The sequence below is a fragment of the Hypomesus transpacificus genome, chromosome 23, assembly GCF_021917145.1.
Source record: "Hypomesus transpacificus isolate Combined female chromosome 23, fHypTra1, whole genome shotgun sequence".
NCBI classification, from domain to species: domain Eukaryota; kingdom Metazoa; phylum Chordata; class Actinopteri; order Osmeriformes; family Osmeridae; genus Hypomesus; species Hypomesus transpacificus.
Window position 1 is genome coordinate 7,169,872 of NC_061082.1, and position 15,155 is coordinate 7,185,026.

Sequence of the window (15,155 nt, forward strand, 5' to 3'; positions counted from 1 at the left end):
GATGATTCCTCCAAAGAACCTATAGATGTGATAAGCCCCCAGGCTAGCTGTCAGGAAGGGCCAGGGACAGAGAGAGAACTACAGCTGTCCATCAGCTTGGAAAGGGATTCCACCCTCCACCTCCTTGGTAATGGACACATGGAGAGCTTAGACCGAATTTTAAAGCCTCCAACACATTCAGAGAAGGAGGGATGGAGAGAGATAGCTAGACAGAGAGAGAGAGAAAGAGAGAGAGAGAGAAAGAGGAAGCGTGACTGATGTAGAACAGGGAGGAAAAGTGAAGGGCTCAAGCCAAATATTTAGACAGGGAGGATGCAGTGGTGGAGCCCTGGGCTGGAGAGCAGAGCAGTGGTGTGGTGAGTGAACCTGCGCCCAGCACTAAGCACTTCCATGTGTGACACTTCAAACAACCAGATGAGAGTACAGGGAGGAGATGAGCAAGGGCACTCTCTGTACACAGCACACAGATAGAGAGAGAGCAGGGGGGGTTGGAGAGAGCTATATTTTCAGTAGCATAGCTGAAGACCCTGGCCAGACTTGGGCTGTAACATCCATCCCCACCTTCTCCTCCTTACAGCTGGAAATGTGCCACTTCCTGTCTCTAATGGCTTCCTCAGCACGCTGTTCCCGGGTGCGGGGGTGAGGGTGGGGGTGGAGCAGGGGTGGGAGTGGAGGGGGTGGCAGGAGCTTTTGGCAGGGACTGGAGTGATTGCGCTCGACCCTCTCTCTCTCCCTCGTTCTCTCTCCCACTCTCGGCTCCAAGGCAGTCAGCCATTTTCCATTCCCTCTCAGGGGTGGAGTGTTGGGGGAGGGATGGAGGGGATTGGGGGTTCGTATCTTGGGGCCTATCCCACCAATCCCCAGTCAGGATCTGGAGGCAGGCCACCTCCCTCACATGTGTAAGCGATCAGTGTGATGATAGCAGCGGGGCCTGCCTTGGCAACCTGCCACGGAGAGCTCCGGAACATCAGAACACCTGAACATTCTAGAACTGGAGCTCTGGGACTCCTCCCCTAAGAGCAGGGTCAGGCTGCTGAGGCTTGCTTGGGTCATTCTCTTCGGTCTAAGCAGGGAGTTAAGCACTCCCTGGCTGGCTGATTCAGACTGGCTAGCTGACTGACTGACTTACATACGGACTGACTGACGGACTGGCTGGCTAGCTGACTGACTGACTTACATACTGACTGGCTGGCTAGCTGACTGACTTACATACTGACTGACTGGCTGGCTAGCTGACTGACTTCCATATTGACTGACAGACTGACTGGCTGGCTGGCATTCTACAGCTTTGGGCACAGCTACAAGCTAAATGAGTGATAGCTCAGCTAGTCTATATGGAGATGAGAAACAGAATGCTATCCCAGACTCCTCTAGCAGCACTAAACAATGAGCTGGAGCCAGAACATGCCAGCTAGGTGCTGTGTGTGAGGGAACACAGACAACAACAGATGGCTCAGCTAGGTCGGGAAAGGAGTTGGCACTTCCAAAGCTTGGGTTGATGGTTCAAGTGTCTCACGGGCCTGCCACACTGACTAAGTTATGGCATAGCGCTGGCCCACAGCTACAGCAGTGTCTGAAGATAGTTTGATCTCCCAGTGACTCTCTCCTCATAAGGCCCTGTGGCTTCTCCTCCCTGTAGAGGTCACTGTCCAACCCTGTGTCAACACCCACACACACGTGAGCACATAGCCAGGCACACGGCAGGCACACACACACACACAGACACACACACACACACCAGCAGTCCTCAAATCAACAATGAATAATGGAAACGCTGCAGTGATTGGAGTACCCGAGGTCGTACCGGGTGCCTTTCACGCTCCGCCTTGCACGGCTGAGGAGCGTGAGATGTCTCATTTTATTTATTCATCAATTCATTATTTCTCTGTCTCTCCTCTCTCTCTCTCTCTCTCTCCTTTCTCTCTCTGTCCTCTCTCTCTCTATCTCTCTATGTCTCTCTCCTCCCCCTTTCTCTCTATCTCTCTCTGTCTCTCTCCTCCCTCTCTTCATGTGGGGAGCAGAGACAGGCAGCGCTGAGGACCCAGAGCCTCTTCAGAGACCACGGAGGAGCCAACCTGAGGAGAGATCCCCTCTCGCTCCTCTCTCTCACTCGGTGTTTGCATTACCAGGAGAGGTCCGGCACTCTTCAAGGAGTGTGTGTGTGTGTGTGTGTGCGTGTGTGTGTTGGAGGTAAACAGGCCTGTTCAGTGGACTGAAGCTGATGCACTCCTCTTAATATTTAATCTCCCCTACGATTCCCCAGCCAACATAATGGAAAATAACAACAAGAAAGCCAGATAAAGTCCTGCTACTGTGGACAAAGTGGCCGGAGACACACAGCGTCATCACATCTCGTTCACCATCGGCACAACCTCACTGACAGGGTTAGGGGTTAGGGTTAGGAGGAATGGCTTCAATCTTGACTAGATTCAAAACAACCTCTTCGGCTTTAAGGTTTAATAGACCCGAGTAGAATAAAGGCGAATTGTGCTTTAACACACCACATGTTATGCAAGCTTCATCAATCAGGCGTGGAGCAAATGGGCAGATGGTCTGTTTTCTCCATGTGCGTGTAAGTGGGAGAGTACATTGTTATGGTTAATGCACAGATTAAGCCCAGACCCCCTTCCGGCTGTGGGTTAGGGGGCCGTGTGTGTGTGTGTGTGTGTGTGCGTAACAGAGAGACTTGCTCCTGGTTAAGAGGCAGAAGATTGAGCCCCCTGCCTCTGGAACATCTGGTGCCCAGCCCTCCAGCCCTCCAGCCCTCCAGACCCCGGCCTGGTCCAGACCAATGCAGCGCTGCCGTATCACACACTTGAATAGCACGTCTCCCTGTGGAGATCCTCAAATCCCTCTCCTCACTTTCTCCCATCCATTCTTCTCTCACTTTTCCTGCATGTCTTCCCACACCCTCTCCCAGCCTTTATCACTTTCCTGCTGCGTCCATCACTTTGACTATAATCTATCCCTCCAAAGCCCTCAATTACTCTCTCTCTTTCCCCTTTCTCTCTCTCCCTGAGTTAGACTTCTTCTCTCCCTCTCTCCTCCTCCCCCCTGTTCTCTGTACCTCCAGAACAACACAGGGCTGTGAGGCCAGATGGTCAGTCCAGTACTGCAGAACCAGAGCAGCCAGACAGGACCTGCCCCAGCATGGCTCCTTGACCCATCTGAAAGCCCAGCACCATCGTTTTTTGGGCCGACACAAGTCTTAACCCAGGTGGATCACCTCACCTCACAGTTTAACACAGGCTAACTCCTTTCCCCTTGTCCCCATCATAGTCTGCCTGTGGCCCAGATCTGACACATCTGGGCTAGACCCCCCCTCAGGGTACCAGCTGCCCTACAGGCAGGTAGCTTTATATAGCTGGAACTTGGACCACAACCTCCTCCACAGACACACACAAGGCGAGCACACCCGCACACACACACACACCCATACACAGAGTGGTGCTGACAGCCCGTCACTGACGGCCACCAGCCTCTTCCTGCCAGGGAGGCAGGACTGGGACCAGGGGGACCAGGTTTGTGTCATATCCTGTCCCTATCTTCACCTGCCTCGTGCCACTTTCACTTGCTGGAGGCCCAGTGCTGATGTCACATGCAGTCAACATAAAGAGGGATACGAGAGGATAGAAGGGGAAAGGAGAGGAGAGGAGAGAGAAGAGAAAAGGAGAGGAGACGAGGAAAGGAGAGAGGAGAGCATCATCTTGAGTTCTGGTTTTGGAACTTATGGAACCTTACATTATGTAACCTAAGAGATAAAGGAACAAAACTGTGTGCATGCCTGTGCTGTGTCCCAATCCTGGTCTCAACCCAGACAGCTTAATCTATAGTCTGCTGATCCCAGACATGTAAACCCTATAGTGACCATGCTGCTGATCCCGCACACATGTTGTCTTGTTTCAGTCCCGATAATGACATGCTCAGACTGGACAGTATGCAGTTCAGAATGCGTGAAGCCGTGTTTACTGTGTGTGTGTGTGTGTTCGTGTGTAAGGGTGATTATCTCTTCATGTACCGAATTCCTCTGTAAGAATAAACAGAACTTCATAGAGAAATGCTCTGACAAAGTACTGTTGAAAGCAGCCATTAGCAAGAACACACTGATTTATAGAGCGTGTTAGTTTACACAATATGAGAAAGCTTGTGCTTACGTGTGTGCTGGTTTGTGTGTGTGTGTACACGCCGGCCTGTTTTTATGTGTGTGTCTGCGTGTGTTCTGTGTCAGTGCGCCCGGGCCCGTGCGTTCATGTGCACGTGTGGAGGAGTTGTTACCTGGCAGTTCGCACCCCAGCACCTCCATCCTCATGCCGATCCCAGCAGGAGACCACCTCTCTGGGTAGACCCGCACAAACTGGGCCACGAGCTCCTCGAACCGCCGCACCTCGGGCGTGTCGTAGTGAATGTTTCCCTCGAAAATCTGAACAGGAGGGAGAGAGAGAGAGAGAGAGAGAGAGAGAGAGAGAGAGAGAGAGAGAGAGAGAGAGAGAGAGGGAGAGAGAGAGACAGAGGAGAGAGAGAGAGAGAGAGAGAGAGAGAGAGAGAGAGAGAGAGAGAGAGAGAGAGAGAGAGAGAGAGAGACAGAGACAGAGACAGAGACAGAGACAGAGACAGAGAGAGAGAGAGAGAGAGAGAGAGAGAGAGAGAGGGAGAGAGAGAGAGAGAGAGAGAGAGAGAGAGAGAGAGAGAGAGAGAGAGAGAGAGGGGGAGAGAGAGAGAGAGAGAGAGAGAGAGAGAGAGGAGAGAGAGAGAGAGAGAGAGAGAGAGAGAAGGAGGGAGAGGGAGGGGAGACGGTGAGAAGACGGAGCTTTCCAGGCAGCAGGGAGAGGGGGACCCGGAGTGACTGGCTGCTGCAGCAGGCTGATGCCTGGAGTGGTCTCCGGGCAGAGGCATTTTTAATCAACGCCAGTGTAAAAGATGAAATTGAAATGTTATCACGTCTGAGACTCTAATGGAATTCCATTCTTTCAGTGCTACGGAGGAGGGAGACAGGGAGAGAGAGAGGGAGAGAGAGAAACGGAATGAGAAAGAGAGAGAGGGGGTGAGAGAGGCAGAGAGACAGAAAGAGAGAGGGAGAGAGAAAGAGAGAGAGAGAGAGAGAGAGAGAGAGAGAGAGAGAGAGAGAGAGAGAGAGAGAGAGAGAGAGAGAGAGAGAGAGAGGGAGGGAGGGAGGCTTGTCTTTGGATCTGAGACTGACTCACTGAGAACAACTGCTGCTATTAATACCCTGCAGCTGAAACCATCCTCTATGACTGACAGACCCACAGGGCTGTGTGTGTGAGAATGCGTGTGTGTGTGTTTATCTGTAACTGTACAACCAGAGTACGAGTATATCCACAGTATGCACACTGTATAAAAACATGTGGGCGCGCGTGCATGCCTCAGAGTACAGTACGGGCGAGTGAGTCCATCCTCTACCTTGGCATGGCCAGTTTTGATGTCCTGGATGAAGGTCCACTCCTTGCCCGTCAGGCTGTGGGCCAGCTTGTACTTCCTGACAAAGGCCCTGTTCTCAGCGCTGGTACTGCCCTCCACGCTGCGCGCCCCCTGGGTGATGATGCCACTCACCGTCCTGGGTACAGCCAGGTCCACCTGCAACACACCACGCCGTCACCCTTCCTGCCACACTGTCACGTCTTGCTCAGTGAAGCATGTGGCCCCACTAAGGGAGCTGTTGGGTGGGTGGGGGCCCTACCTGCAGCCACTCCTCCCCAGCCAGGGGCTGCGTGGGGCTGGGGAACCAGCCTGACCTGCTGGCCACCAGCCGCGCCGCGCCCATGGAGCCATGGATGTCCCTCATGGAGGAGGCAGAGATTTGGGACTCGGGCAGAAGTCCCGACATCATGCCCTGGAGCTCTGAACAAGGGGCATCTGGAGGGGGGAGGGGGGGCATTGGAGATGGTTGGGGGAGGGAGAAGGGGGGGGGGGTAAGGGAGTAAAGAGGGAAATGGGGGGGGACAAACACACATAAAGATGCGGTGGGGGGGTGGCAGAGGGAGGGGGAGTGGCAGAGAGAAGGAGACGTGAGTGAGGGAGATTGACATTGACATTTCAAGGCTAGCCAGATAAATGTTTCATGGTGTTATGTCACTCGCGGAGGCATGAGGAGTAAATAATGAATCAACAAAACAAGTGACTGTTTGGTGGCACCGCCACACTGACTACATAGGAACCTGGTCAGATGCGACAAAGAATCATGTCAACATCGTTTGTGGTGTTCTCTGTACATTACTGTAGTTGACAGCATGCGAGGGAAAAGTTGGAGGGAATTATTTTGGACCAGGCAATGGATATTACAATGGCAATGGTTTTTACACAAATATATAGTATTAGGAGATGGATATGGAAGTTTTTGGAGAAGAGCCCTCCACAAATGGACAAAGAATACTGAACACATCCACACACACTCTGAAATCCAGTTAAAACACGCACACAAACTCTGAAGTGCAGTTAAAGTATACACACACACACACACACACACACACACTCTGAAGTACGGCCCACACACACTCCCACTGCGTTGGCCCTGCTAGTCAGGGATGAGAGCCAGAGGAAGCAGCATGGAGTCATCCCTCACTCACACACGGTGTGGACATGAAAAGGTGCTAAAAATAAGGGGATGCCGATGATGGAAGCCTACGCTGGAAAGAAAAGGTATGGAGGAGGGGGAAAGCAAAAGGACAGAGAACTGGAAAAGAGGGAAGAAGAGATGCATTATGGGATGGAGGGATGGAAAGTTCTAAACTGAGATGGGAAGAGAAGAGGGCAGCTCTAAATGCCAGTTGGTTCCCTAACACAGGAGCAGAAAAGACATTTCAAGTTGGATTTATTTAGTGACGTGCCAGAGAGTGGTTGCCTTATATCTCGGGCCATCTTGAACCCTTGCCAGAATCTCCTTGTGATTGTTTGTGTTTGAGTGAAAAACGAGAGGGACGGAAAGAAAGAGAAACAAACGTAAACACACACACACACGAACGGACACAATCCTGGTGCCCACACACACCAAGGGCCAATCCGTGCCTCCCAGTGGGCATAATACAGGGTATTATGTTATGAGTGATGTTGGTCCCATGGCCCACTGAGTGCCGGCTAGCCCTGGGCTAATATAGACACCAGGATCATGTTTATGTGTCATTTGTGTCAGCGCTGAAATAGCTCCCCTAGCTAAAAGCCCATCAGGGCCCTGAGTGTGGCCCTGGGAGGCAGTGAATAGGCTCCTAATACAATAATGATGGAGGAGATGGCGGCAGTGATAACATCAGAAGCCCCCCTGCTCTCATCAGCTGCAGGGGGGCCAAACACAATGATGGGCTGCCTCGTCACCACGGGGACGGAAATAGAACAATCTCATTAGGTGTGTGAATAGCTCTGGGGATGGTATGGAGGGAGGAGAGGGAGAGAGGTAATGGGTGGATGGAGGGAGGAAAGGCAGAGCAGGTGATGGATGGTGGAGAGAGACAGGCAGTGGTCCGTCTCTATCTCTGTCATAGAGGTCACGCAGTGCGGAGCCTTCAGCCCACAGTGTTAGCCTGCGGAGCTAAAGCTAACTCTCACCGGTGATCTGGCAGCCGTAGAGCTCGAAGCGCAGGGCGATGCCGTTCTTCCAGGTCTGGGGACGGATGCGTACGAAGCGAGCGAGGACGGGCTGGGGGATCCGGTTCAGAACCACCTCTGTCGGGTCGGTGTTGGCGTGGAACACCTGGAGAGGAACCGGAGGGGAGGATGGGTCAGTCACACACAGAACCAGTTTACATTTTTGTTACATTTTTTGTCATTTAGCAGACACTTTTATCCAGAGCGACTAACAGTAAGTACAGGGACATTCCCCCCGAGGCAAGTAGGGTGAAGTGCCTCGCCCAAGGACACAAGGTCATTTGGCACAGTCACGAATTGAACCGGGAAACTTCTGATTACTAGCCCGATTCCCTAACCGCTCAGCCATCAGACTCCCACTTCTACACAAATAGACGTCATAGAATGGACATGAACGACCTTGTGTGTTTGAATGTATGTGTGTGCATGTAAGAGTGTGTGTATGTGAATATCTGTGTATGTAAGTGTGTGTGTTTAGGGAACAGAAAGTGTTCCTAACAAACAACCTTGTTTCAGTGGCTTCCGCCATGTGAACTGTACCCTTCACTCAGGAAGTTCACACAATACAACCAGTGTGTGTGTGTGTGTGTGTGTGTGTGTGTGTGTTTGGCTTTGTGAGGAGAAAAGATAACAAGCTCTGATTGCTAATCTTCATCTTGTCTGTCCTGAACTCCCTTTGTCCAGCTTCAGGTCTCAGCGCATGCTTGTGTGTGTGTGTGTGTGTGGGTGTGTGTGTGTGTGTGTGTGGAGAGTAAGGGGAGCAGGGGAAGGAGGCGCAGGGACAGCTCTGGTCCAGTGCACACAGTGAAAGAGCAGGCTGTAAGGAGGCGACCTACCCTGGGATCCTATAACACTACAAGCAGCTGGTCAAGTCTGGGCTGGGTCAATATTGCCATACCTATGTGTATGTGCGTATGTTTGCATGTGTGTGTGAGTGTATGTTTGTGTGTATGTGTGTTTGGCTGGCTGTCTTTCCATGGTAAAACTCCAATGAGGAAATGAGAACGTTTATTAAGGCCAGCATGGTTTTGTTCTTTGACTACAACCAGATCAACTCCCTTTTAATGGAACATTCCACAGCCAGAATAGACAACTAAAGCTGCATTCAGAACATAATTAGACGCTGCTTAAATCCCTCAGCCTCCGTCATTACCTACTATGGTCTCAGATAAAGACAGACAACCACTACGAGAGGCGGTTCATTCCCAATAGCTGGTGACAGGATTCTAAGCAGAGGGATGTGGAGAGATGGAGAGGCGGAGGACAGGAGGAGGGATTGGCACCTGACGACACGACACCATAGTGGAGACAGCTGCAATGAGTTAATGACCCACTGTGTGGAGAAAGGGCATTCTCTCAGTCTGCATACATGACTGACACACACACACGTTTGACGGATGGAGCAATAACGGATGGATCTGTCCACAGAGGAAGCAGCAAAAGTCTGCTGGTGGTGATGTGTGTGTGTGTGTGTAGGGGGGGAGGTGATGTGTGTGTGTGTAGGGGGGGAGGTGATGTGTGTGTGTAGGGGGGGAGGTGATGTGTGTGTGTAGGGGGGGGAGGTGATGTGTGTGTGTAGGGGGGGGTGTAATACATTACCCACTGTGTGTGTGGGAGAATTCTCCTTCTCACGTCCCCCTGACATAACCTCCAACACGCCGGTAGTGGTAGGAAAACACACGCTGTCACTCCCCCTCCACACACACACACACACACACACACACACACACACACACACACACACACACACACACACACTGACTGTGGGGCCCCTGTGTACTGACATCCCTATTGGGCTCTCAGGGAGACACAGCTGACTGGAGATACAGTCACAGTGACATTCATGCTGTCTCTTGTACCCTCCTCTCTTTCTCTCCCCGACACACAAAGTACACGGGCCAAATATGCTTGCATCTCTTCCATACTACCTTCCCCCCCTCTCTCTCAGCTTTGTGTGACCCACAACAGCCCAAGTCCTTCACCGGTAATAGGGGTGAAGGGGTTTCCCGCCCATGGGAGCAGGGGCTGCGTGTCATCGGAGATTTGAACACACGCCCCTCTGGTCACAGAGCAATGTCAAGCCCTCTCAAGTCTGAGCACAGGAACATGAAGCGAGAAGAAGTCAAAATGACCAGAAATGGCTAAAGGCCAAAAAGTCTTAATGGGATAGTGGAGTGTAATTATTGAGCGTGGCTCTAGGGGGGCTGTTGAAATGAATGTGGGGACTGGGGGGAGGGGGAAGTGATTTCCCCCGACACCCACTCCAACACAGGGAGCCCAGCTTAGTGACACGCTGGAACCAGCCACACTGAGTCACTCAACATCAAGGAGTCCCCATTGACACCCACTGTGGCATAGGCCTTGTTGTCTGAGTACAGTGGTGTGTATCCAGCCACACATACTACTGTTTAGCATGCAGACATGCACGCACGCACACCCAAGAACACAAACAGACACACACACCTGCAGCCTCCTCCACAGGTGCAGTGAAGGACAGCGCCCCAACACACAGGACCGGTCGGAGACATGACGGCTGCTGACAGTCCTGCCACTGCTGCACGCCCACTCTCTCTCTCTCTCTCTCTCTCTCTCTATTTCTATCTCTTTTCTCTCATCCCTCCTCTCTCTCTATTCTCTTCTCTCTCCTCTGTCTCTTTCTATTCTCTCAACTCTGTACTCTTATCTATCCTCTCTCTCTCTCCCCCTCCATCTCTCTCTCAACTCTGGTCTCTCCTCTCATTTCTGCACTTTTCTCTCATCATTGTATCCCTCTTATCCATCAATACTCTCTCTCCCTCTCTCCTGTTCTTGTCTTTAAATCCTCACCTGCTCATGAAGTCTAATCTCTTTTATTGTTTATAGCATTTCTGCTTGTCCTACATAAGATTCACACCTAGAAAAAGAGTTACAAGAGATCCATCTTGGCATTCACATGTTTCTGGAATGCGTCTTATATGAGCTATAGCAGGTGGTGTCGTCAGTCTCAAAGGAACCCATCCAATCTGGCAACAGACAGCAGCACCTGCTCGTGTCCCACCTGTGAGAGGGGTGGGAGGTGTGGGTCAGGTGTCAGGTGTGTTAAGTGATGAAGTAACACTAGACCTGAGCCTGTCATGGTGCCATCCACCTCCCACCACAAACACACACCTGTGCATCCCGAAGCACACGCACCCACACACCAGTGCCCGACACAAACACACACACACGAGTATAATATATATATATATCCCTCCCTTTCAGCTTACTACAATACAATAGAGCAGAGGAAAGTGAATTTGAGGGAAGGTTCCTGCTTTAGGGTGAGTGAGGAGAGGACAGGGGTACAAGCTGCTGATACAGGTCTGAACATCCTACTCTCTCTGAGCCGCTCTGCAAGGCCCAGACACACCTGCAGAGAAGCTGTGATGGATACAAGGCTGCTGAATGATCTGGAGAAGGCCTCAGGATGTGCTGTGATCACAGGACACACACACACACGTACACACAGAGACACACTCACACACATACACTCACTCACTGCCATACTCACAAAGGTCTGTCTCAGAAGATTGTTTCAAATAAAGCATGCTGGTCATAGCTGCCATCATTTTAGCTAAGATAGCCAGGGAAGAGAGGAATGGGGGAAGAGAAGGGGAGAGGGCAAACACAGGCTGGACCAGAGGCACAATACTCTCAAATGCTCAAAATCTTTGAGGCTTTTTCTCAGAGATATTCTCCTTTGTGTTTTTGTGTCTGAGACTGAGTCAGCACTTCTTTTAACCTGAGCCTCTCCTTTTAGCCAGAAAGCTGAGTCGACGGAGAGAGGCTGGCAGACGGATGCTTCTGGAAGGCATCTCACATTTAACATTATCATTATAAAAGCTATAAGCTAAGATTCACTGACAGGGTTTGGGATGCCGAAGATCATCCAGTTCTTCACTCAAGTGTTGGGGTAAGATGCCCCTAAACACTATCCCTGGATCAGTTTAGAGTTTGCTCAGGGACTTCAGATGTGGGCTCTGGGGGTGGCAAGCTGACCTGGATCTGTACCGGAGAGCACCTGAACTAGGACACTGTCCAGAAACCTTATCCTCTCTCTGCCTTCAACACCCTCCCAGGACCAATCAAGATAATGGAGACTACTGTCTACTGGACAGACACGCACACACACACAGGCAGGTGCAGGGGGAAATGAAGAGGGAAATAGGATTAAGTGGAGTTAGACCGGGAGTCAACAGAGCAGTTAGTTTTAATCCTAGTCAGGTTGGGTTAAAGGGAGGTCTGTCTACTGTTGTATACTCAGGTGCTGGTAAGGTCATGCTGCATACTAGTGTGTGTGTGTGTGGATTCCATTTGGAGGGTTTCTCGTGTGCCTACAGGGTAGTGTCAGTCAGTACAATGCGTGGGGCTGCATGGACGAACTGAATTATTGAAGTGTCCGTTTTGTGTCTGGTGCTGTGCAAGTCTGAATGTGTGCAACTATGATTGTGTGTGTGTGTGTAAGGGCTAATGAAATAATAAAGACCCTCCATCTTCCATTCTGTCACAGAGGGACAGCAGACCCCCCCAACTGGCTGGGATTTGAGCAGCGCACAAGACTCTCTATACCGACAACAGCAACCTGGAGCTGACAGTAGATGAGTTCGGGGACACATGAAGATAGCTAGTTCCTCATTATACCTTTCTCACCCTCCCTCATTTTCAGTACATCTGTCCCTTCCTCTCTTTCTCACTCCTTCTTCAGTGTCTGTGTCCACTCTCCTTCTCTCGCCCTCCTTTTGACTCTGAAGGCACAGCAGGAAGACGTGGTCAGCTCAGCGCTCTGCTACTCTCGTTATTCAACACTTCTCTTCCTCCCTCTGTCCCTCTGCACTCCCTCCACCTTCACCCTGCTCCTTCCCTCAGTGCTCCACCCTTCTCCAGATGAAGATGTTGACAGCAGGTTCCAGCTGGCTGGAGTCCATTGCTTTCCCAGTGGGAGGGTGTGGGTGTGTGTGTGTGTGAGAGAGAGTGTGTGTGAGAGAGAGTGTGTGTGAGTGAGAGTGAGTGAGTGAGTGAGTGAGTGAGTGAGTGAGTGAGTGAGTGAGTGAGTGAGTGAGTGAGTGAGAGAGAGAGAGAGAGAGAGAGAGAGAGAGAGAGAGAGAGAGAGAGAGAGAGAGAGAGAGAGAGAGAGAGCACTTCACTGTATCTTGTTGAGGGGCAGAGGCCAGGCCTACAGCAAGTCTCGGGTTATTTGACGATGTTGCTGAGCTGAAGCTGCTGTCTAATCTGGCAGCACCCTGGGTAGACCTGTGACCTGGAGGCCCTGAAAGCCTGGGGGGGCGGGTGATGCATGGGCCTGGGGTGTCAGGGGCCTGGGGTGTCAGCGTCTTGGGGGTTGGTTGGAAAGATAAGAGCTGACAGCCAGGAATAGAATGGTGTTACCCTGGACTGGTCTGGGGTCAGTGTCTTTGCTTACCCAGTGATGTTCAGGTCAGGATAAATGGTGGGGGTAAACTGATCCCAAACCTGGTCTTAGGGGCTGCGTCACCACCAGGAGCCAGAGGGGCCCCTCGTGGTGCTGTGGCTGACAGAGATGGATGGCAGGGGGCCAGAGTGAGGTCAGAGGGAAGCTGAGAGGATGGGCCAGGTTGCTGCTGCCCTGCTCACAGAAAAACTCTGTCACCAGCATGTGACTACTTTCCAAGTGAGGACATGCATGTGTGTGTGCGTGGGCGCATATGTGTTTGTGTGTGTTCTGTGAATAAGGTTAATTGTTACTTGCATGTGTAAGTGAGGGAGAGAGAAGGCATGTGATGGTGGACAACAAGGCGATTCAAAGCAACGCTTCAGTGTGTCTGATAACAGCATTCCTCTGATGTCTGGTGCTCGGATGGGAGGCTTTTATAAACCAGCCGGGATAAACGGTCAGAGATATCAATGAACATATCATGCTGAACACCGCAGATTTGTGGGGCTCTTTGATGTCTACTGTCTTTACATGGATTAGTATATACAACAACACACACCCACACGCACATACTACAGAGTTGAACAGGACCATAGACACACTGTGGATTACAGTATCCAGACTGTGGACAGCTGTGATGTTGCACTGTACATACGCGCCCCAGACAGGATTAATGAAATAGACGTCTCAGAATGGAATATTCATTTTGGACTACAGCACTCTGGCTTTTCAGAGAAATATTTTAAGTACCATAATATACCTCATACTGTGAAATTGGTCTTGATAATGTATGCACATTGCAAGAATATTTCTGTTCTGTTTTGTTGTAATAAATAATGTTATGTCTGTCTACTGTATGTGCAACACTTTGTCTATTATATACCGTTTGTCTGTTTACAGCTTAGCAGGGTGAAGTTGTATGCTCAGAATAGGTCTCCAAATTGAACAGGGAGGAGATGGAAGTGAAAAAGGTACAGAGAAAATAGACAGGCATAATGTTTTACATCAGGAACCTGTTCTACATCTTGAATGCTGCCTTCTCTAACAGGTTTTGTCATCTGATCAGTTCACCACTCTTTTCCAGAACTTTCCATATCCTGTGAGCAGTGTGTGAGTGTGTAAGTATGTGTGTTTCCCCCCCAATAGTTTTACAGTAAAACCTAACATACATTCCATATGTTCCATGTGGCCTGTAACATGACTTTAATGGCATTATTAAATAGCTTTCAGATCTAACAAATCAGTGTAATGTTGTGTGACAATGGCCATGTCCCCGAGCTGTCCTGCAGATGTCAGAGGAGACGAGGAACAGACGCGCTCACGGCACAAACGCCTGCTGGCCTAGAAGTCACACTGAGGGCCATGTACGGCAGGTCTCACACAATGTGTGTGTGTGTGAATACTGTATGTGTGTGAGCATTTGCACATGTGTGAAGGTGTGTGTACTGTATTTTTGTGTATTTGTGTGTGTGTGTGTGCATTTGTGTGTGTGTGCATGCAAAAGTGTGTGTGTTCTCAGTATCTGGTTGGCTGTCACTCTGTTGTTCTTCCCTCCAATGTGTCCACTGAGGGCTCTAAGCACCAAACCTCTCTACATTTTGTTACAGAATAACATTTGTAAAAACAGCATAAATTGACCTGTCTTGGTTCTGATGGCTTTCTCAGATGTACCATGCCCTTGGGAGGGGATGATGAGAGAGAGAGAGAGAGAGAGAGAGAGAGAGAGAGAGAGAGAGAGAGAGAGAGAGAGAGAGAGAAAAGCATACAGAGGAGGGAGGAATGGAGTGATTGAGGGAGAAGGGGGGTAAAGTGAAAGAATGAAGATATCCAGAACACGGCAGAGAGCAGTTCTGGTATATTGATGTAAGGCTTCACCCAGCACAACATAGCATATCAGAAAACAACTGAGGGATAGTCCCTGTAGCTTACCACTACCCGCCCACCCCCCCTCTCACTTCTCTTGACCTGACAAGATTGGATACACAAAAACTCGAATGGTTTGGATCGATGGAACAAAGTAGAATCTACGTCTTGTCCATTGAAAGGATCAGAAGGAATGCTCTCCTGGTGGCTTCTATCTCCTGCACCAATCCTATCTTCTCACATCTCAACCAGTAAATAGTCGGCAGCTACT

At 50.6% G+C, this 15,155-nt stretch overlaps 1 protein-coding gene across 1 annotated transcript in view; it reads right to left on the reverse strand.

Annotated features, from left to right (window-relative positions):
- The window catches only part of nrp2b (neuropilin 2b), a 51,041-nt gene that overhangs the window by 19,981 nt on the left and 15,905 nt on the right, over positions 1-15,155 (reverse strand). Inside the window, exons 4-7 of the mRNA XM_047047452.1 lie at positions 7,555-7,725; positions 5,696-5,871; positions 5,419-5,592; positions 4,276-4,420 (exon numbers count right to left, since the gene is read on the reverse strand). Coding sequence (XP_046903408.1) covers positions 4,276-4,420; positions 5,419-5,592; positions 5,696-5,871; positions 7,555-7,725 — 666 coding nt within the window. The remainder of the gene's footprint in view (positions 1-4,275; positions 4,421-5,418; positions 5,593-5,695; positions 5,872-7,554; positions 7,726-15,155) is intronic.